The 23,691-nt window shown below is 47.3% G+C and overlaps 1 protein-coding gene across 1 annotated transcript; it reads left to right on the plus strand.

Annotated features, from left to right (window-relative positions):
* Positions 1-48: 48 nt before the first annotated feature.
* Positions 49-19,992, plus strand: TMEM208 (transmembrane protein 208). The gene is made up of 6 exons (XM_085639583.1): positions 49-187; positions 2,887-2,982; positions 16,140-16,199; positions 16,286-16,422; positions 19,403-19,487; positions 19,605-19,992. Exons 1-6 carry the CDS (start codon positions 182-184, stop codon positions 19,740-19,742), a joined length of 522 nt encoding a protein of 173 aa, XP_085495709.1. The 5' UTR covers positions 49-181; the 3' UTR covers positions 19,743-19,992.
* Positions 19,993-23,691: the final 3,699 nt, after the last annotated feature.

Below are 23,691 nucleotides of genomic sequence, written 5' to 3' on the forward strand. Positions count from 1 at the left end.
AATATATTCTATTCTGACACTGGCTAAATCTGAAAACGGTGAGAGCGTTGCAGAAACGTCAGGGAAGCGACTGTGAGTGGCGCTATGACATCATCATAGTGCGCCGGAAAATCATGTGCTGAGCTGGTGGTTTCTTTCGTTGGTGCTGTCGGTCGTCCCGCAGATTGATCTCTCGGGAGCTATGGCGGTGAGTACTGAATGAAGAGAGCCACACTGCGTTCCTGCCCTTATCCATTCAGACTTAGAGCTCGATTTGCCTGGCCATTCTCAATTTAATCGGCTTTAAGTGGGTCGTGTCCTACCTGTGCTCAGCACCTGTGGGTTTAAAAAGGGGACACTGAAACGGGCCCCTATCGAGCTCTGATTTTTATGCCATGACTTGTTATACCCTGGTAATACCTACTGGTGGATAGACCTAGCAAACGTGGCTCATAGTATGCGAGTCACTCGTATTAACACTCCTGGTAACACTCCTGCCATTCGCGCCTCCACATCGTCACAAAAAGGGCAAATTACGTGTAACTGGAATAGGAGAGCTCGGAATGTTGTTTTAAAGGCATCCTGGGCACGTCATGCCTCCTCTCCCCGCTCGATTGGAGCATCGTGTCTAGAATCTAGTCACATTTGAGCCTCCTGCAGCAGCCCAGCTCGTTATCCTGTGGTCTCGACCTTTCTTGCTACATACCTTAGTGAACCAACACGAGGTACACTGTGTAAAGAGTCCAGGTAACCCTTATTGGTTTACAAAGAAAAAAATGATAACACTAAATGCTCTCTCTTCTGGTAGTGTGGGCGAGCAGTTTAGGCAATCGGACAGTAGTGCTAATGATTTGTTGTACTCACAGAGGCAATAAATGAGACACACTCAAGAATAAACCCAAGACCAATTTAGAATAATAAGTCCTATTTTTATATACATTTTGATACCAAGAACTTTAACAAGTTCTGTTGCAGTTATGGATTTTTACAGGCATGTAAATAGTTAAATTCAAGGTGTCTTTACGCAGTAATACTTAACTAAGGGAGAAGAGGCATATGTTGCATACAGTTATTTGTGGTTGGTTTCAGGGGGTCCTCTTCGGGTCGGAGGGGGCCAAGTTCAAAATTACCGCCAGCAGTTACTCGTTACCTGCCCTGGGGCATCCGGGTGCAGAGGAGCTGGTCGGGTTGGGAGCTGTGTGTATTATGCCAGTAAGAAGAAGGCAGGGGCCACTTGGAAAAAATCTGCACGGGGGGGTTTGGGGACAGGTTTGTGAGCTCTCAACGTGGAGCTCGGGTCACAGGGTTACTGGGAACAAGGGAGCCCAGTCAGTTTGTCGGTACCCGTGCTGGGGTACAGAGTGAAAGGGTTAGTTGAGCTCTGTGCATCCTACGACCTTGCGGTTGTCTGTCTCACCGGTTGAGGGTGCAAAATGAGGACAGCTGGGACACTGAAAGTTGGTTTCTGCCATGCTCACAGCCCTCGGCGGCTGCTTCGTGTCGTTGGAGTCCGGACTGGACTCTCACGGTCTTTGTTTGATGCAAGGGGTCCAGTACCCCGGGTATTGTTACTGTGCAGCTCTGGTTGGTCGTGGTGTCCTCACATGATGGGGGAACAGATCTGACCTACAGGAGCACAAGTACCTTCTCCTGGGGCACTGTGGCGTCGGGCTGGCTGGAGAGCGGCAACTCAGTGAACCAGGCTTTGCTTTTCGGTGCCTTCGGACTGCAGGAGAGTAGCTCCTCTATTCCAATGGAGATTGCTGGCAGTTTGCGAAGTGTCTCCCCGGGTTCTTGGAAGCTGGTCAGCTGCAGGACAAGTCGCTGATCAGGATTGTTCTGACTTTGTTCAGGCAGGCAGGGTTTTGCGCCAAAAGTCCACAGTCCGTCTTCTGTTCTTGCTTTTCTTTCGGCTCTTCTTTGTCCTTTCTTCTTGATCCGTTGATTCTTGGTTTCTGGTGTCACCTAAATACTCAATTTAAAAGTGTTAAAGGGAGTGACTGGTAGCAGTCAATAAGCTACTCGCCTTTAGAATGTCTACATCCTCTATATGACTACTTCCTGTGGGAAGTGGGCATAACCCTGACCCAGAGAGCCTTATTCTACCAAACCTAAGATGGTGGAATTCTAAAAGTTGTGTTCACATCAGGTAGCCACCCTTATGAGCGTCACTAGCCTGAGAGGGTAATATGCCTCTTGACTAGCTAATTTTCTCACCTGTCCTGGGGCCAAATAGGGAAGGGGTGGCATTTCTGCTGTCTGGGGAAGCCTTGGGTCCCATATCAAAGGCGGCAGAGGCCTTTGAAGCCTCCTGCCCTGATAAGCTGATCAATTAGCCATCCTGCTTGGAGGCGGTGACAAAATCCTCAGGCCGGAGCAGGTATTGTCTCTGCCCTTAGAGAGCGCATACTATCACCTGCTGGGGGTCAGAAACCTGCCTGTGGTGGCAGATTGGTCTACACCAGTCAGCCAGCACACTATTGGTCTGTAGTTTTTCAGGGGGCACCTCTAAGGTTCCCTGTTGGTGCATGTACTAATAAATCCATCACTGGAATCAGCATGGGTCTATTAATATGAGATGTTTGATACCAAACATCTTTAGTTTCACTTAAGCCATTAAGTAGCCAGGCAAGCTGGTCCAGTTAGATTTCTATGGTTCCTGTAAATTGTTTAAGAAAGGTGAACAAAGGGCATTACTGGCAATTTCAGACTGTCAAAGCAGTCTCAGGAAGTGGTGAACTTCCTTTGCCTTTGCCTTATTAGTGGCTTATTGTACAGTGATCAAAATATACACTATCCTTCTCGGGCTATTCGAGTAGTCCCATCAGGTGACAAGCTTTTACTATCATTCAGGGTTAAATAGTGGTCCATATTGTCTTTCCTAATAATAATTTTTCATCCTTGCAGCCCAAAGGGAAGGTCGGAACGAAAGGTAAAAAGCAGATTTTCGAGGAGAACAAGGAGACACTGACATTTTATCTTCGCATTGTCTTGGGAGCTGTGGTAAGTAGGTTTGTACTTGTTCAGGCTTGTTAGCCTTAGACCCATTGTCTTTATTGCTTCTCTTCCTTCATTAGTTGGATGCTGTTACTTTTCATTTTAGAGATCCTTGTTTTATGACTTGTTTTGATTTTAATGCTTCATTTAATTTTAAAGTGTATAGTAGAAGCATTAGGGGTCATAGTGATTCCTAATCATTGTTACTTCTGTCTAAAGTCTTCATTTATTGGATTGTAACTCTTCTTTCACCTTTAACCTCATTAAATTCCATTCCTTGGAGTGTGTTCACTAAACGTCTTCCTCCCAATTTAGTTCTAATGAACCTTTTGGACCACCAATTTTCGAGCGCCAGAAGACTTTAAAATTCTCCCTGGACTATACCATCTGAAAGAATGTTTAAACTTTTGATTATGCCAGGGTTCATATTATAGTAGGGTTTGAATTCCAACAATTTATTTATTTAGCCACCTTTCCGCAGATCTACATACTGGGGCTGGAGGTAGCATTAAGCAATAGTTCCAGGGTTTGAATACCCTTTTAAGTCTGTGCAAACCTACCAAATTGCATGTTTATCGGTTTTCGTCTGCTCTTCTGTAATCTTTTCCCGTATTGAGAAAGGTTGGAAATTTACTCCTAACAATGGCAGAAGTAAAACTTCTTCCAGGGGTGGAGAAAAGAGTGGTTGTAGGGAAAATAAACTTGTAAACGACCAACAGGTTTTCGCATGACCAAAATTTAAACTTGCATGTTTGCTCGTGCTAAAAAGCAGTTCACAAATATTTTCTAGGAGTACGATTTCCTGGCCTACTTTTGTGAATTCTTGTGAATTCATGAAAGTCATAAATCTGCACTAATGCATGGACATATACCATAGGTGCAATATTGCGACTTTTTAAAATAATTTGGCCCCTAATTTGGTCTGGAGCTAACCGAGACCCTTTTTTTATTTTTTTTATTTTAAATTCTGTCTTTTTCTCTCGAAATCAACTGGCTTCTGCTTATCGGCACACAGTCGTTTTGTTCAGTGCCAGGGACTATTACAGCATTGTGTGTTATTGCTTTTTGCCAATGTTGGTTATAAGGGTGAGGGCCTGGCAGCTCCCACAAAGATTTACAAAAACCATATCAAAGCTAGACACGCATTGACAAAACCAAAAGGCTAACCAACAATATCAGACCTGTTGACTTTGCCAATGCTTGTTTATTTAATGTTTCCCATTATCTTGTTGAAACTTGTTGCACTGATTTTCCATTGTGAATAATATTTGAAAATACTTGCATGCAGCAACACATTTAACTAAATGTTGCTTCAAATAAATGTTACCTAAAATTTCACATTTTAGCAAAACCTTTTTTTACCTAGTTGCATTTTTTGGTGAACATATTATTTTGAAAGCAAAGGATCGTCAATCTTACTTTCAAGCTTCTGCACATATTTGCATCTAATTAGAGAGCATTCTGGGAGCATTGTATGTAACCTCATATTGTTAAAGTCTGCAAACATGTGTACACATTTTTACACTGGAACCACTGTTGTGCAGTCCCAGCTTACAACATTTCCTTAGCGTGCTCACTCTAATAAAGGCTTTGTATTAATAAACTATAAATACAAGGTCAAACAGCATTAACATACGGACACAAATATTACCTTCACAGCATACAATGCCTTGCCGTTATCCGTAATGTGGTACTGTAAACTGGCAGCCAAATGGTTTGTGCTGCAGGGGGTTGGGCCTACTTGTCCCAAGAACAAAACAAACATGAAAACTTGTTGTCCTTGACCCCAAACAATATGTCCTGGGTGTCGGGCTATAGGAATTCCACACCCTTGCTTCTTAAGAGGTTTACATAAAACATGACCTTTAAAAGATCAAGGGCATTCGCTGACCTGAAATAGCAACAGGCAATATGCATATGTTGTAATGGTCCTCTGTCTCTTTAACTCTGAGGTAATCTGTAGAGTTCTGAGGGCATAATGTGGAACTGGGGGTGTCCTAGGCAACCACTGGAGCAGTTGGATTGCGGCTGATTCAGAGGTGGCTGTGTTACCCGTTGTGGAAGCAATAAAGAAAGGTAATGCAATTTACTTGGAGTCTTGACTCGTATCACAATAGGTCTGGCTTTAATGTACTAATGCATGCAGTATGCACACAGATCGAGAGACACGGGAAGATGCCTGCAGGAGTGGGCATAGATGCCTGTAGTTGTAAAGCACTCTCTAATGTACTTCAGTGCAGCACCCAGTGAATGCAGAAGGATACATTCAAACAGCAAATTGCACTAGGTGAGAGATTACTACTTCACAGTGACTGAAAGAGGGTCATCGAAGAAAGCTAATGATTGAAAGGGTTATACCCAAAGCCTACTCTGTCAATTGTTAGCAATTCTTTTTCTTTAAGTATGTTTATCAAAGTTTTCAGTAAATCAAGGCCTGACCGGCCATCGTATTAATGCATATCCATAAATGCAAAAAGTCTAAATTATACTAGCAATGCATAACCCAACAAAACAAACACAGACATGGCACTTCCATTCAGAACCCTGTGCATCAGTGATGCACTTACACACATGTATTGTGTATGGAAGAGGAACCATCCCCTATATTGTAGGCTCATATGATTGTACCTCCATCTCTATTAGAGCTTGAGCAGGCCGTACAGGTGATAATAGTGTGCCTCGATATTCTGCCCACCGCTGCCAAACCCTACCATATTTCTGGGGGCAGCCCCTCACCTGAAAGACAGCAGTCTCCATTCCCATGCATTATCCATAGCCCTCTTCCACTCTCCCACCGAAGCCAGCAAATCTGCCCTCCAGTTCTGGGCTATGTCCCGCTTGACTAAAGTAAGTCCCAAAAACAACAAATGCTGCTTGTAGCGATTTCCCCCAGTCGCCTCTGTACCATGAAGGAGAATCAGTTTGGGATCTAGAGGAATTTTCCATGACAGAACCTGGGCAAGGCAAGAGGTTACCCCTCTCCAGAAATACTGCAATGGTTCACGACTCCAAATTGTGAGGAGCAAGGTCCCCTCCTCCACGCTACATCAGAGGCACATGGGAGACGAAATCACAACCATCTGCCATAGGCGGAGCCTGGTATAATAGACCCCATGTAAGTACTTTTTTTTTTTTTTTTTTTTTTTTTTTTAAACACATTTTTATTCAATTTTTGCATAGGAAGGAGCAATGAGTTACAATCCGTATTAAACACAGTACTTATACTTCGGTCCAAGGATATTACACAAGTATCTTGAACGTTCTTACAGATGGTATCACTTGGTTGTCGATGCACACCAAATAAGACATACGAGAGGTTGAAAGTACATCAGACCGGTACATTACTAGGTATCCGACCATGACTATGTGCTACTTTCCCAATCTTCAAGGCTCTGTATCTATGGGGGCAACGCCTCCCGAACAACCCTCTAACTCCCAATCCACCCTAACCCACCCATTTAACCCAAACGTGCCACGAATTTCAGTCTGAGGGTCACAAATCATCTCTCTCGGGAGGGGGAAGGGGAGTGGACTGGGCCCACACCTCAAGCGTGGAATCGGGGGGGGGGACCCCGATGGTTACGGACAAGTGCAACAGAGGGGGGAAGGCTTGTATCATCTCCCACCAGAAAATGGCCTCAGTCAGATGGGAATTTACAACACTCAGCGCCAGGGGACTGGCTCCAGTCACTACCAGACTCATCCGCCGGCATAGAACCTGTCTCTTGCTGGGGGACTCCGGGGACTGCTCCCCGCAGCCTCCTCACTCTCCTCCACCTCACCCTTGAATAGCTCAGTTAGGTGTGCCCATTCCAGGGATATAGGACGCTTTCGCAGCCCTCGACTCTCTTCCCGTTACAACGCCTCACGCTCCGCCACCGACCACCTCAATACCTCCTCTCCCCAGACCTCCACCCGCGGCGGGGCGCGAGACTTCCACCGCTGGGTTATCAGGCGTTTTGCCAGCATTAAGGCCAGATTGGCAAAACGACGCAACAGTTTCGCTTTAAGGGGGGAGCAGCAGCAGACCCAATAGGCAAGCTTCTGCTGTGTCCCAGGAGGGGCGTTCAGTAATTATATTTAAAACATGTGTTATCCTACCCCAGTATCCCCGCAGCGCCGAACATAGCCACAACATGTGCAACAAATCGGCATCCTGTGCCGGACACCATGGACAGGATGCAACTGTTGTAGTATACATCTTACTTAGTGTATGGGGTGTAAGGTACGCCCTATGGAGGACAAACAACTGAATAGTTTTCAATCTACAATTTCGGGACACTTTCTTAGGGTATTCCAGCACATAGGTCCACTCTCTATCACTAAATGCTCGGGACAAGTCTGTTTCCCACCGCAACCGGAGAGGAGCCAAGGAGACCCGGGTGTGCTCCACCAGGCCTCGGTACAGCCAACGGACCAGGTAGCGTCCATGTCCCATTATATGGAGGGAGCGCAGGAGGTGAAATGTCGAGGGTTCCCGCGGCGTTTCCAGCCATTGTGCCCGAATATACCGGGAGATCGCCAAATGTAGCAGAAACAGGGTACCAGGTACCATGTTTACCCTCACAAAGTCCTCATGGGACATCAGCACGCCTTCCTGGAAGAAGGCACTTATTGTTTCCACTCCGTGTTGCGTCCAAGGCCGCACCTGACTGGCACTCAGGATCCCCCGCCTCGTGGGGAGGCCACACAGTGGTATATTGGAAGCATTTGGATTTTGGCATATTTACATGCCCATCTCCAATACTGCAGAGCTATGTTCAGGAGGGCCGGGGGGTCTAATAGCCTAAGGGCCCCAGGACACAACAAAGACTGCAAGGTACCACGCGCTAATTGGGCCGGGTTGTACCCGATTTCGTACGGGTTTTTCCCAGCCAGCCAATAGGCCAACCACTGCAGCTGACCAGCAATACAGTATGCCCTAAAGTCGGGTACTCCCATACCACCGGCCCCGCTTGGTAGCCGCAACTTAGCTAACAACACCCTATGCCTACCCGGGCCCTATACCAGCGAGGTCAGCAGCGCATCTAACTCACGAAAAATCCAAGCGGGGTATACTACCGGAATGTTGACAAAATGGAGGCAGCATCACCATTTTAGAGATCGTTAGCCATCCCGCGACGGTAAGAGGCAAGGTGTTCCAAAATGCTATTTGGGAACGTATGGAAGATATTGTACGTACTAGATTGCCTGCTATGACATCTGGCAAGGATCGATAGATATTAATCCCCAAATACCTAAACGTGACTGGTGCCACCCGTAAGGCCAAGGGCCCGAAGCGGAGCTCCGGGGCCGCCAGCACCCCACTGAAGGAGTAGGCTATGGATTTAGAAGCATTGAGGTGCAAACCGGATATCTCCCCGAATCGAAGAAAGAGATCTGCCACTTCCCCCAAGTCAGCCTGGAGATCCCGGAAGTACAGCAGCATGTCATCCGCGTAAAGCGAGACTGAATGGAGGCATCCTTCCATCTGAATGCTATGGGGGACCATGACCCGTCTAAGGTTTTGTGCAAACGGTTCAAGCGCCAGCACAAACAAAACCCTGGCGCGTGCCCCGAAAGATGGGATAGGCAGAAGAGATGATCGAGCCTGTCTTTGCCCGGGCCGTAGCGGCGGTGTAGAGCAGCCGAATCCAGGCACACAGCTCTGGGGGAATGCCCATCGTCGCCAACACTTCCAGCATATAAGACCAACTGAGAGAATCAAAGGCCTGCGATATGTCTAAGGATAAGCACCCCGCTCCCGCCGGTCGGAGCCCAGATGCATGCAAGATGGCGTGAAAACGCCGTAGATTCAGGGATGTACTTCGCCGTGGGACAAACCCGCACTAGTCCGTGTGGATCAACCGCGACAGGAGTGGAAGAAGGCGGTTACAAGAAGCTTACTGAGAATTTTGTATTCTGTGTTAAGGATCGATAACGGCCTGTAGGATGACATATCCAAGGGATCTTTATCTGGTTTCAAGAGGGATGTGACAATCTCCTCTTGAGTGGTAGGGGGCAGCCTCCCCTCCGCGAGTGCTGTCGTATAGAGTTGTAATAATTTAGGGATCAATTGAAGCGAGAAAGTGGAATAAAATTCGATGGGCAGTCCGTCAGAACCAGGGGTCTTTCCATGGGCTAAGGACTTAATAGCTACTCTAATCTCGGCCGAAGTAATCTGGGCTTTTAAGTCGTGGATTTCCGCTGCAGCAAGCACTGAGAGGTTTGCCTGTGTCAGAAAGTCTGTCACAGCATCTGTGCTTGGCGCTGGACGTGCTCCATAGAGTGCCTCGTAATGAGCCCGGAACGCCACATTTATTTCCATTTGGGTCTGGACTTGTCTGTGTTGTGCGGTATTAATAACCAGGATGAGAGTAGGGCAGGCTGGGGGGGGCAATCAGCCGTGCCAGTAAGGGGCCTGCCCTATCAGCCTCCGAGTGCGTACGCTGGGTGTATGCTCTGTAGTCCAATAAGCGAAGCCGCTCCAGGGCCTCCGCATACATTATTCTGGTCTCCTGCAAGGATTTCGCAGCCTGCTCGTCCCTATGGGCCTCGACTTCTTGCTTCTGGAGCACATCCTCAAACTCCGTTAGGTCCCGGACCACTTCCCTACGGGCCCCCACCAAGGAGCTTAGAGACACCCCTCTCATCGACACCTTGAAGGCTTCACACTCTATGGAGCGGGACGAGGCAGTGCCTTCGTGGATAGTAAAGTAAGTATTTATAGCCCTCTGTAAGGTATCACGGAAAACCTGGTCCTCTAACTGAAGGGGTTGCATCCTCCAAGTCGGTATTGGTGCCGGGGAACGCCCCCACTGCAGGCCCAACTCGATAGGGTTGTGGTCAGACAGGGTTGTGCCCAAATAAGTGCAATGGGAGATCGCAAAGGACAATGACGGCGAGCCCAAGAAGTAATCCAGACGTGTATGCAGTTGGTGGGGATAAGAATAAAAGGAATACTCCCTGTCAGTCGGGTGCTGCGTTCTCCAAAGATCTATCAAATTCCAGCCTTGTGTCCACTGACCCAAGGCTGCGGCTCTAGTCTGAGCCGCAGTGCCTGCAAGGGGAGGGTGAAATCGATCTAACTCAACATCAAATACAGCATTCAAGTCTCCACCTAGCAACCATGGACAATCACTCCAGTCCGACAAGGCCACAGACACCCGGGAGAGAAATTGGGCATGCTCTACATTAGGGGCGTACAAAGAACCCAGCACTACAGGTGAACCATCCAATAGGCCCCGTAACAGTACATACCTACCCAAAACATCAATCCGGCTCTCTTGCAAGGAAAAGGGGACTCCCGCTCGGAGCCATATTGCAGCCCCTCTAGAGAAGGCGGAGTATGAAGTGGCATAAAATTGACCCCCTCCACCGTTTTTGCAACTTCAAGGATTCTGCATGGATCAGGTGGGTTTCTTGGAAACATACAATTTGGGCCTTACGGCGATGTAATTGGGCCACTACCCGATGGCGTTTCTGAATGGATCCCATACCCCGCACATTCCAGGATATGAAGACATATGACCTTGGAGCTGTCATCTCGCCAGGGTAAAATCATCCCTCCCACCGCTGCCCCTCGCCCCCCCCTGTCCCCCAGACCATGTGGCAATCCTATAAACAATCGCCTAATGGGGGAGAAGGTTAACAGCACAGTGAATTAACAGTAGCGTATGTAAGTCGTGGAAGTGCCCAAGACAGGGCAGGCCGGGGGACTACTCATACATGAACAAAGAACACAATCCGGGCCATTGGCCCACTGAGGCGAGCAAACTACACAGGAGCTCTCACTGTCTAAGCAGTGAGGGGGTACTCTTCCCCCCCCCCCCCCCCACCTCGCCCACTGAGAATCAGTTTCACCCTAAGAAGGTCAGTCCGGGAGGGTCTCCAGGGGATCCTTGCTCAAGTGCGTGGAATCTGACGGGAACAGCGCCACACTGCCCTCCGTGTCCGAGTCTAAGGAATTTCCCAAGGATGGGCTAGTGCTGATTGGGGGCCGGACAGAGCGAAAGGAAGAGGCCGAGCCCAGCGCCTCCCTCTGACCCTCACGGATTTGCTGCTGCTGCGGGACACTGGAGGATGTGCTTTGCGTTAGCCTAGTCTTTTTACGTCGTCGCGGGAGTCGCTGCGATTGCGGCCTTGAAGAATCCATCCTCCTAGCCGGAAGAACTTCCGAGAAGTTTCTGTCCAGCCTGTCCCATGCACTGTCCGGGGTGTCAAAAAAGATAGCTCTCTGTTGATACACTACCATCAACTTGGCCGGGAAAAGCAGCGCAAAGGGCAGGCCTGCGGCTCGGACCCGTGCCTTGACCTCCATGAAGGAGAAGCGTTTTCGCTGGACTGCTTGCGTGTAGTCAGGAAAAATGAGGACGGTGGCGTTGTCCACGCGGAGTGGACCTCTGTCTCGAGCCGCTTGTAATAGGACGGGGATTTGCTCCCGGCGGTGGTCTCCTCGCAGGAACGCGATGCGTTCTTTCTACAGTAAAGTGGGGGGATAGACCAGTAGGGGCTACCACCATTCTCAGCCAGTTTTCAATGTGGGTCGTGGGGTTCGAGCCTTCCACGCCCTCTGGGTATCCCACTATCCGGAGACTGTTGCGGCGCGCGCGCCCTTCCGCATCATCCGCCCGTGTCTGTAGGGCTTCGATCTGTTGACGCATAAGGGACAGTTGTTCTGTATGGGTCGCTACCTGAGATACTAAAGGCTCCACCGTCAGATTCGTGTGTCGTACCTTATCTGCCAGTTTCTTGTGGTCATCCTTCAGGAGGTTCAGGTCTACGGATATCACTCCCAGTTGGCCCTCCAACGCTGACCGTATGTCCCTGATCTCTTGGAGGATCATGTCCAATTTATCCGAGGACGGGGCGGTCGGCCCCACGCCCACCGATGGACCCGGGCGTTCATCCACGCGGTCCGGGGAGTGAGATCTAGTACTTTCGCCAGATGGCTGTGCAGGGCCACTGGGTTTAGTCCTACCCATTGCGTCACCCAGGCAAAGGATTGATTACCAGCTGGGAAGGCCGGGCGATCACTCGAGGAGTACCGCTCCCGGAGCAATGCCCCACAATAGGCAGAGGGAATAGCGGTACCACCTGCTCCGCTCCGCAGCTCCCCCTTGAAACCAACAACAGTCCCCGCTAGGCGAGTGGGCTAACAAACAGGCAAGAGGCTCCAGTGCGTAGAAGAACACAAAGAAATGGCTGCCCAGCAGAATATTAGGTCATCCAGGTCCCCAAAGTCTTACTGAAATGAGGGGTGGGGGTATGGTCCCAACGGCCCCGTTTCTCCTTAGGCAGGGCTCCGGGCGTCCACCCCAGGCTATCACTCCAGCAACCAACACTCCAATTCTGGTCCGAGGGAAGCTGCCCATTCAAGGATGACCATTACTGGCGCTGCCACCACGCAACTCCTTCCACCGCAGCTCCATGCAGACACTCAGGACCGCTTATTTCCCCAAACGGCGGCCACCCACGGGTCACAGGGCTACACCGGCCACCTCCTCCTCAGCCGGCCGCCACCCGGCCGATGGCCCGCACCGACAGGATCTCCAGGGGGGAACTCAGCAAACTCACCCACCTTCTGGTGCTCATCGAAGCCCAGGGGGGTCCTGCCCCCTCGGTTCCCCGGACACAGCAGCTCATGAAAGGCAAGCTTGGGCCACCGCTGGCACTCACAGTGCTTCCGACCCCCTGCCACCGAACCGCGGCTCAAAAGGTCTCAGGTTCAGTATGCCGCCAGCCTCTCCGCAGCTCAGCAATCCGTCCGGAACAACAGCCCACACGTGAGCCTGTCGTTGGGGGTGGACCGGGCGGGCCGCGCACCACGCCCCGGCCAGCCGCGGTCCCACAGGGGACACAGGCTTTTCAAAGTATCAGGCCGGCCTCCAGGAGGTTATTATCAAGGATCCACTCAATGAGCCCTTTTGCGGACCTCCGCTGGCGGGTCCGGGACCCCCGACACCTGGTTTTGGGCCGCTCTCCGCCAGGCCGCAGTCCGGCGGGGTCGGGTGCCACCTTCACGTCGCTTCATGCCGGCGGCGTCTTTTACACCACAGTGCCGCGGCTTCGCCCTCCCCCCTGCCGCCGCCAGGCCAGAATAGGCGCGAAGCCGGGGACAGCTCCTCAGCCGGCCGCAGCAACTCACGCTCCTTCTGCGAGCAATCCCACACAGGACGCCTGACTCCGAAGGCAACGCCCAGTCTCCGGACACCCACGCAGCTCCACAGGATCGAGTAGTTCGCAGGATGTTAGAGCCCCGGCCCGGAGCTCAGCTAACAGGCGTCCGCCATCCCCGGACGCTAGCCACGCCCCCCGACCCTATGTAAGTACTTGAATTGGATTAGACTGTAGCGAGAGAATACCGCCGCACCGCAGGGGGCCGCCAAACCCTCTGTCCAATCATCGTCGTCCAAGTCCTTTATGTCTCCCCTCCAAGTCGTCCGCATGGCTGTCAGAGTACTGGGGCTATGTGTAACCAAAGTCCGATAGATCTGTCTGATCTTGTGGGCACTCAAGTTGCTCATCAACAGCCTGCCCCCCAGTGGGCTGAACTCTGGCAGTTCCAGTAGATTACGTATATGTGAGAGTAGAGCATGGCGGAACTGTAGGTATTTGTAAAAGTGACTGTAGTCTAGTTGGTATTCGTCTTGTTGGAAGGATTTCAGGGCAGTTCCCATCATGACATCACCTAGTGTAGAAAGACCGATTATGTGCCAGTCCCGAAACCGGAACAGCACAAACACCTGCCGCAAAAAAATCCTGTGCCACAACGGGGTTCCCCCGGTCAGTCTCCCCTACTAGCCCAAACGTTGAACAGTCTGCCTCCATGTAACTACTCTGGTCACCGGTGGAGGATGCTCCATCCCCCCCATGACTATATTGGAATTTGAGAAGCGACTGGTCGCCCAACTCTCCACAGGGTAAGAGAAGGTGAGAAGCAGCATAACACAATTCTATATTGGTGGATGGATGGTACCGGCGCAGATGTCTGTGCAACCTGACATAGACTGTGTAACATTTTACTGAATTTGTCGCCCCATTGATAAATCCAACCCTGCACCGCCTATCTAGCTTCATCTGAGAGCAACTGCTTCAATTGTTGTTGGGATAGAAGTAGTTGCCGCTGGGCTATCGCCGCCCCCCCCCCCCCCGACCTCGTTCTCCGAAACCTGCATCTTAGCCTCCAATTCCACTGTCATTTCTGTTTTGCATTGACGGTCTCCTGCACAATTGTTAGCAATTTGTTTCTTGACAGCTGCCCTTTCAAACCCAAGACCTAAACACTGACATAACTGAACAGTTTAGGCAAACCAAGTTTTAACAAGCATTTGCAATGCAATAGGTCTCCCATATTAGAAACTTTGACCTATTGGTATAGTGAATGACAATGCCTTTTTTATTATTGCAGGTTTTTTAAACACATAAATAAAAGGCAGTGTCGTTTACAATGCCAATAGCTAAAAACCGCTCAATTGCGAGACCCTTTGCATTGCAAATGCTTGTTTTCTTTTCACTGAGGCCGTGTTTGTTGCACACGACTTTATACCTCAAAATGCGCCTTTGGTTTTACATGTTTGCATTTTTCCTCAGGAAACACGTTTAACAGTAACAGGAATTCTGTTAAAAATAAAAAATAAACTTTTAACAAATAAACATTTTCATGTTTGCTTCATCAAAATTAAACAAGTGTGTGTGCAATCCAGAAAAATCGCCCTTTTAACATTCTGGAATAATTACCAAAATTGTAATCTCTTTCTGTCTCAAACTTGAATTCACAAAAACTATATTTTTAGACTGTGTGTAATTTTTATTATGGGAGGGTAATCTCGTGTAGATCACGATAATTGAGCTAAAACTATCTTGTGAAAATCCTTGTTTTACTTGCTGACTGCTTTTTCTCACATTAGACTTGGTTTGGAACAGACCTCTCTTGTGGGACTAGTGAAACTGGAAGTGCATATTTTCTTGCAGTGTTAGCCAGGCACTTTTTTGGGTTTCTTGGCACTGGATGGACAAACCTTGTTGCTAATATCTTGCAAGCTTTTGTAAATAAATGTTTACCCTGTGTATCTTTGTTTTATGACTGAATGGACCCTGGCTAGTAGCAAGAGAAACAGGAAATCATTTTCACTCGTAAACAAATGGTAAAAAGTACGGATCTGGAGTTTAAAACTATTGTGACAGTCCCAATTTTCACATAGGTGCCCATCCTTGAGTACCACCTATAAAACCTGTAGTTTGACTATGCGAATAAAAAAACTACGCAGCTTCATCCACTCCTAATTTCATGTTAATAGAGGCTACGCCCCTTTCTTTAGACAAGCCGTGTCTAAAGAAAGGTCCGCGGCGGCTATTAAAGTCAAAGCATTTGTTTGTCAAGTGGACAAGCAAATGTTTTTTTTTTTTTTTTGTAAAAGTGCCTCGTGAAAGCGCGCGTGGCGCGCTGAATGTCGCAGGAAAGCATGTAGAGGCTGCAGTAGGAAAAACACATTAAAGAAAATGGTGCTTGCAGACTAAAATAAGGTGTACCGTGTAACAACCGAAGTAAAAGGGCAAGTCCTCATGGGAGGTTACAAATGAAGAAAGGAAAATACTAAGGAGGGACTAATAAGCCTATAAACGAATCGGAAGCCAGCATTTACGAAGGACAATGACACAAGTCAATGACCAATATGGGCAGAGAGTTTGCGGGGCTTTAAGTACATACTCCAATACATCATGGTTCAGAGAGCTGGTTATGCGCTGCCCAGGCTGGACCTAAAAATATAGCTAAATAAGAGTAAATCCAAGGGTAACGGAATGTTTAGTAATGAAGCCTTCTGGCTGATGTATGTGAGGAGTTTGGGTGTATAAGCTTGTGTTTCCTTTGTTCTCCTTTCAATTTGTGCTGCTCTACTCCGTTGAGCTGGCACATTAAAAGCTACTGCCTTTGCCATCTTCTCTCTATTTCACTTTAACTTTTGATTGCTCATTAAATGCTTATCACTAGTTATTTCTCCCTCTTGCAAGCATATTTGACCCTGTTTATGCCAGTGGTAGCTCCTTTTAGTGATGGTATTATTAAATCTCACTTTTGATCCCTTCACTTCGTGAATCACACTTTTTCTTCCTTCTCTTTTTCCCTTATTTTCTAGCAGCCTGGGAAGTTAATAAACAGGGCTCCATTCTGTTTCTCGTTTTAGGCCATTTATGGTGTGGTGAACCTCCTAGTTTTCTACAATGCAACTACATTCTGGACATGGGTGAGTGACTTTGAAATCTGGGTGTGATCTCTTGATTTGTGGGGAACTCTGTGCTGATTTCTTATGTCATTTTTCCCCTCATACAGGCTCTGCTGGTCTTCAGCTTGCTTGTTTATGGAGCCAGTTACCGGTCAATGAGTGCAATGGCACAGGCATCATTCGGCGAGGATGGCAGCCTCACAGATGGCGGCATTGATCTTAACATGGAGCAGGGGATGGCAGAGTGAGTGTCAGCAGGGCTCCAGGTGAGCAGCTGCTGCTCCCTTGAAGCACAGTGATGTTGAGGGTCTACCACGCCCAAGTTAGTATGTAACAAAAACTTATTGTATAGCCCAGTGGGCTCCTTTGGTGGCAGGTAAACTAGATAAGCACCACATGAGGGTAATTTGTATGGATGCAGCTTTTCCCTGGTTGGTCTAGTGGTCAGCCCTCTTGCTCAAAATGGACAATGTAAGGAGTTAGCATTTGATTGCCATGATAGTGGTCACAGCATGACTGGCTCTTGTCCCAAATAAGTGGGGGTGAAGGGTGAGCTTTTTCTTTAGTATGTCTTTGTTTGGTCTGATTATTACACCACACACATCACTCTCTTATAATCATAATTTGGGAACCCAGCTCTGTGGTGTTCATTTTCAGACATTTCCATCTACATTTATCCAGACGTATTTTTTGCTAATTTTAACATTATTAATCCATATTTATTTTTTTAATGACGCCTCAGTAGTATATTTATGAATTCGTATAAGCAAAATATTCTTTAGTGCTGTAAGAAGCCATATATAATTCTTCACCCGCAGGCAGTATACTCTTTTGAAAACATTGGCATTGTAGTACTAACACACACATTAAAGCTTCATTAGGAAACATTGTCCATTTTTTAAACTGCCTGCCTGGCAGTCCTGGTTGACAGCATAAAAATACCTATTTTCAATTTATTTTCATATTTAAAGATAAATACAAGGGGAAATAGAATAAAGGGTTTTCTGTAAAAAAAAAAAAAATCAGTACAAACGGAAAACTGGGATCCTTGGTCAAAATGCATACTTACCCCCCTCCGGATTTTAATTCTTATATTATGAGCAAAAACAGAAAATGGGAGCCTTAATCATAATGCACACTTACCCTTCACCTTTTTGATTCTTATTATAGCAGAGTAACCGTCGGTCCACATACCTAATTATTACAGTCCCTTATAACTGTCTCTACTCACCACTGTTTCAGATATACAGTCCTCCCTTTGTCCTTACCCAGTTTACAATATTTCCTTATCCCATTCTATCAGGTTTTTAAATATAACCACACATTTCTCTACTTGTTTACATTCTGACAACCCCTTTTTTCTCCCACCTGCTCATTAGAAAAACCTTCACTCCTTTCACCTCTTCCTCTGGCGTATTGTCATACTAGACTCCCTTACTGCTGTATCAGCCTCTCACCTTGTTGTTATGAAACATCTTTCCCTCTTTCCTGCTACCACCATACACCCATACTCCCTCTCCTCCTTGTTCTGCAATCAAATCTCATCCAATTACTCTTATTATGCCTTACCTCTTTTGCAAAAGTACCTTGCACCTATACCAGCATACATTCTGGATCTTTCATACAACCACCATTATCTTTCTGCCTTGTATTTATGCCTTTGGTGTACTATACTCCTTCTACTCCACTGCTATCTAGCAATCACAATTGTTTAAATGCTCCTCCTCATGTGATTGGTTCCATTCCCTCCTTTGATTTATGTAATACTCCCTTGCAGTATCTCCTCCTCCCCACCTGTTATTCCTCTTCATCATCGTTATTGTTACAGTTACACTGCCCCGTCTTTCTCCTTTGATTTTTACAATATACATACGCTCATCTGTTCCCTGTTATTTATTGATCACAATTCTGTGGCATCCCCTGTCTTTTTTTAGTGTCTAATTGTTGCAAAAAACACAACCGCCTTTCTCCTCTGTATGGTTGTCTCTGGTGTTTACTATGTATCCTCACTCTTCTCATACCTCTTGTTGTTATAATGACCACCCACCACCCAATGAGGGACATCCCTGGTCACCTAGACAGCACTAGATGAAGGGGGGCTTTGTAGGTTTTTATTTTTTTTGCTATTACATATTGTACAAACCTGGCCGGAGGCACTATAGCACTTCTCATGAGCACCAGAATGTTATACTTTAAAATAAATGTTTAGGGGTGGGGAAATTAAATGATTTGCCCACAATCACAGGTTATTAAGTTGAGGTGGGGGTCTGTGTTAGGTGTCCATGTTGCCAGATTTGGGTAGTGTAGGGGATGACTATGCCAGTGTAGTTACTTCTGACCCCTGAATTGTGGTGGGGAGTGACCGTAGATTGTGGTTCTCTGTTTCATAGAATGTGGAGGGTGTGAAGACAATGTAGATTCTGTGGTGCACTGGGAAAAAGTTTCCTCTGTGGGTTCCCCAGCCCATTGTTTGAGGTAGTGGTAAATGTAAGGGCCTCTGACCTTAGAGGGGGCAGTGTGAGTTCAATGAGGTGTCTCTGCCTCTTCGATTACGGGTCATTGTCTGTTCATTGCTTTGTCCCGTGGAGCGAGAGTTTTAGTTTCATTTGCCTTTTGATTCAAGCACCTGTGTTTCCTGGATAAGTTACTGGTATAGGGCTCTATATCCTCTAGATGATATCCTGGTGGTCATTGTAGGTGCCTCTGCAACCTGGATCTGGGGGGAAATTTAAGGTCCCTTTACCACCTGGAGGAAGGTGTCCGTCCTTGGTTCTCTGATTGATAGAATGAGTGTAGATGCATGATTGCTCTGAGTGCATTGTTGGCTTCGGAGCTCTCCTTTAGATGTCATCTGTATAGATGCCACACCCCATGTTTGAGGGATTTGGTTTATGTGATTTGTTCCACAGATGTAGATGTTAATGTGGGGGAGTGTCTACCTCAGTAATAGGGCGAGTGAAAGTGGCTGCCCCTCCTAAACCATGGCTTTTGTGTATGTGTCCTTTACCCTTGGGTAGAGGAGGTTGTGCCTGAGACACGATGTCGAAGACCACCTCTATATTGATAAAACTGGTTGTGTAAAGTCATTGTATATTGTTGTGTATGGCAGTCTAAAACGCAGGGACTATCAAAGGATCACTTCTTGGGCAGTCATTTCTTCATCCTCTTTCCTTTGCACTTTCCCCTTACTTTTCATGTCTCATTATAACATTTTTCTTTTCTAGACACCTGAAAGATGTAGTTCTGCTGACTGCTATTGTGCAGGTCCTGAGCTGTTTCACTATGTATGTCTGGTATTTCTGGCTCTTGGTAAGTCTGTTGCCTTGGTATATTCCTCATATGGGGAGATGCATGTTAATTGGGTTTCATTATGAACCAAAGAACATAAATAGCAACCATTGGTCTTTTCCTCTTCCTGCTCTGCAGGCTCCAGGACGTGCTCTTTACCTCCTCTGGGTGAACGTGCTAGGACCCTGGTTCACCTCTGGCCCCCCTGAAGCTAACCAGGAGCCCAATGAAAAGAAGCAGCGGCGACAGGAACGACGACAAATGAAGCGATTCTAGCTCTCCCCTCTGCAGCTTTACCCGCATTTCCTACTCCTGTTCCTTTCATGGAGGGACAGCTGATCGATACTGAATGGAGAGCTTGTGTCCCGCTGGCCGGCTCCATGGACAAGACACTTATGCTGCTTCCTGCAAAGAGGATAACATGGGGAATGATATCCACCAATCGTTTGTTCCCGAGGTCCAAAGACGATGTATTTAGTTGGCGAGGGCTAAATGAGAAAAAATATAAAGATATTTTTTAAAAGACCATTGCCTTGCTTTTTACATAAGGAAGGACATCTGGGTTTCAATTGTGAAGAGGTATGATGTGTGGAGGTGAAAGTAGGGAATTTGCAAGCCGGGAGAGCAAATATGAGCGTGGTGAATTCACTCCAGGCTGCGGCACAAAACTGCCATTTCTTTACGAGATCTCAAGTGCAGACATAGATAATCCTATATCATATCATAATGCACTGTATGAGCGCATTTCCGGTGGGCGCTCATTCTTTCATCATCCTCAAAACATTGAAAGAACTGCCACATACAGCTATGCACTTGCATTGCAAAGTTTATGAATGTTGCAGACAGTGGCAACTTACCTGTATTGGTCTGTTTTGGGCAGTTCATACTTAGACTTGCCAGATGCCTCCATAAACGTATTGGTCTAACACAGGTAAAGGTAGGGATTTGGGAATGTAAAGTCCTGGACTGGTAAAGGAGTATACCTATGATATGGAATTTATGTAGTAACCGTCTTCACACCTTAATTTATATGTTGTCATTGTGGTAAACAACAATCCGATTCTTACCAGATTTGTAGGAAATCTGTGTGAGATACATTTGCATGCAATTCATCTAAATTAGATCAATTTACATAGCTATCTTGAAAATGTGGCATGGATTTCACCCCTGGGACAAATATTGGACAACTCTACCTGTATTAATGGCATTCACATCTCAAATTGCTATGAGCCTTTCTGTCACTAACTATTTTGAACATCAGAGCATAGTGTTTACAAACCAGCGTGACTTGAAATTCCTCCACCATCTGATCATCTCCATAGATTTGAATATCTCTGCTCTCATGTGGAAGACACGCTTTCTAATACATTTAAAAAGCAAGTTTTTAGCCTTACGACAACCTCAGTGGTAGACATTTTGTGCGGTTTAAAGATTTTGAATAGCATTTACAAATTTTTGCCCTCTTCAGACATAATTTTTTTCCCCTCTTTTTTGCTATTTCATTTATCTTTGAATGTAATGGAAGTATTCTCGGGCTTGCTGTATAACCCTGACCATCACATCGAAAGGGCATTGCCCTGATACCCCAGGAGGGGGAACCTGCTGGCATAGGACTGGCATTTGGCTTTGATGTCTGTAGCAAACCGGTCCGGCGCTGATTTTCCCCATAGTGCAAATACTCTGTTCATTTGGTATTGGCTGAGTTACCATTTGTGGAAATTGCTTGTAGCTCTGCCGAGAGCATCCTCTACCGTGTTGTGCAAGCCTGGAACATGGTCGGCCCTGAGAGAAATTCCATGCTCTGTTGTCCAGTTCCAGAGCTCTTGCGTTGCCTGTAAAAGCGTGAAAGACTTGGTTCCCCATTGTTTGTTTATGTAGATCATACTGGTCGTATTGTCCATACTGACCTGTTCGGAGTTACCAGTTATCCTTGGTGGAAAGGCCTGTAAAGAGAGGAATATATCATTCAACTCCAGGCTGTTGATGTGCCTTCGTTTTTAAGAATTGGACCATTTGCCTTGAATTTGGAGGTTCTGCAAGTGACCTCCCCAGCCTTCCATAGAGGCATCCGTTGTCAAAATGTAGTCTGGTATCTCTTGCAGGAAAGTGACTCCTTTTGAAAGGTTTGGGCTGTGTTACCACCATTTCAAAGGTGTTTTTATGGCCGGGGTGACCCGAAGGATGTTTTCGAAGGATTTCGATGTTTGCAGCCACTGTTTCTGAAGTTCTTCCTGGAGAGGTCTCATCTTGAGCCTGGCTAAGGGCACTAGGTCTATTGCTGATGAGCACATTCCTAGGTGCAATTTGTACCTCCTTACTGAAACAGACTTTCTTCTTGAAATGGTGTTAGCCAACTGTTGTTGACAGATTTGGCGTTCTTCCAATAGAAAGGCTTTTCATTGGACTGTATCCAACCTGGCTCCCAGAAATGGTGTAATCTGACTGGGAATAAATGAAGACCTTTTGAGGTTCACTGTCAAACCCAGCTTGTTGAACAGTTAAAGACTAGCGTTCTTGGTTCTAGTCGCTTAACTTGCTGTTGGTGCCTTCAGCAGCCAGTCGTCCAAGTAGAGGAATACTTGGTGACCTTGAGAAAGTAGAACTGTGGCCACTAGTGTGAGGCACTTTGTGAATATTCTGGGTGCCGATTTGCGGCCGAAGGGAAGGACTTTGAATTGGTAGTGGGTACCGGCTACTGTAAACCTGACGAATTTTCAATGCATCAGATGGATGGGGATGTGGAATTATGCGTCTTCCAAATCGAGGGAGGTCATGAATCTCCTTTATTGAGGCGACACAGGATCTCAGCCATGGTTATCATCCTGAATGTTTGTTTTCTCAGGAACTTGTTTAGCTTTCTGAGATCCAGTATTGGTCTCCATTCCCTGTCCCCGGAGCACAGTGATATCGTGGCTGGGGTTTTCACAATTTTCACTCCTTGCCCAATATAATCCATTAGCCTCCTCCTTGAAATCATACAGGAAACAATCGGCATGTTTCACCGCCATGGGTAAGATGGATCGGGTGGAAGCCCTCTCTATTAAATTGTGGACCCCCCCCCGATGTCCCTTAGAGGCGGGTCCGCTGGATGGTGTGACCGAGGAGAGAGAGTAGGAATGATGTAATTATCCCAGGAATCTGCAGGTGGACGAGGATCTGAGATTCCACCCTCTTCTCTCTCATCATCTGAGGAGGAAGGGTTGTCCGGATCAGGCTCCTGAACTGGAGGGCGCGTTATTGCTGGTGTTACTGGGGGCTGTGGCTGAGGTGGTGGTGGCTCTATTTGGACATCTTGGGGTGGAAATCTCGGTCTATAATCAGCCAGCATAACTTGAAGGTCTCTAGGACGAGGCTCGGGAGGATAGCCATAAAGTTGGTAATGGTGTGGTGGAGCCAGATATGGCAGATAGTATTGCTGCTCGTCTTCATAGTCCTCTTCCTCCTCTTGGCACTTTACATGCAATTCAGATGGACTATTAGCAACTCCATATACTCCATCCTCATGATCTGACTCTGGTCTGTCCAAAAGGTGCAAAGGAGGCAATGGAAAAATCTTGCTAAATGCAGACACCTACGGATGCAGAAATGTCTTCAACACCCTAGTAATGTTTACCATCGTTGACCGTATCATAACCATTGATAATGGAATGTCAGTCATTGACGGTGCGGTCACCGCCAGTGTTGCCGTCGACTGTGTTGGTGTCAACAGGATGCTCGTCGACGGTACGGTCGTCGATGGTGCCTTCATCGACTGAGCCTTCGACGATGGGATAGACGTCGATGGGAGAGACGTCGACGATAATGGTGTCAGTGATGTCACAGTGTTACTTGTTGACGATCTTGGGGTTGTTGTGGACGATGATTTCTTGTTTCTGTGCCTCGCAGAATCTGAGGAAGAGGCTCTATGAAGTTACTTTTTCTTTCTCACAGCAGTGGAGGGAACTGATGACGTAGGCTCTGAGGAGACTTTAAGATGTTTCTCCTTTTTACAGCTCTTGCTCTCCTGGGAGGGTTTGAGATGTTTCCTGCCCTCTCCAGAGGTGTCCTCATGGGACCTGCCTCTCTTGTGAGGCCTAGACGATCCATCACTGTCCTCTTCAGATGATTTTTGTTGCTTAGTGGACTGGAGCCACAAAAGCAGCCCCCCTCTCTATCCCGCAGACTCTTAGACGAGAACGTGCGACAGATTTTGCACTGTCTTACCTTTTGGGCTGGGGTGGAGGCA

The sequence above is a fragment of the Triturus cristatus genome, chromosome 12, assembly GCF_964204655.1.
Source record: "Triturus cristatus chromosome 12, aTriCri1.1, whole genome shotgun sequence".
Lineage (NCBI taxonomy): Eukaryota > Metazoa > Chordata > Amphibia > Caudata > Salamandridae > Triturus > Triturus cristatus.

Bases quoted from the DNA above. Each gene is read 5' to 3' on its own strand.
- TMEM208 (XM_085639583.1), top strand. The intron at 2,983-16,139 runs GTAAGTAGGTTT...TTCTCGTTTTAG, and splicing joins GCATTGTCTTGGGAGCTGTG to GCCATTTATGGTGTGGTGAA. The intron at 16,200-16,285 runs GTGAGTGACTTT...CCCCTCATACAG, and splicing joins CAACTACATTCTGGACATGG to GCTCTGCTGGTCTTCAGCTT.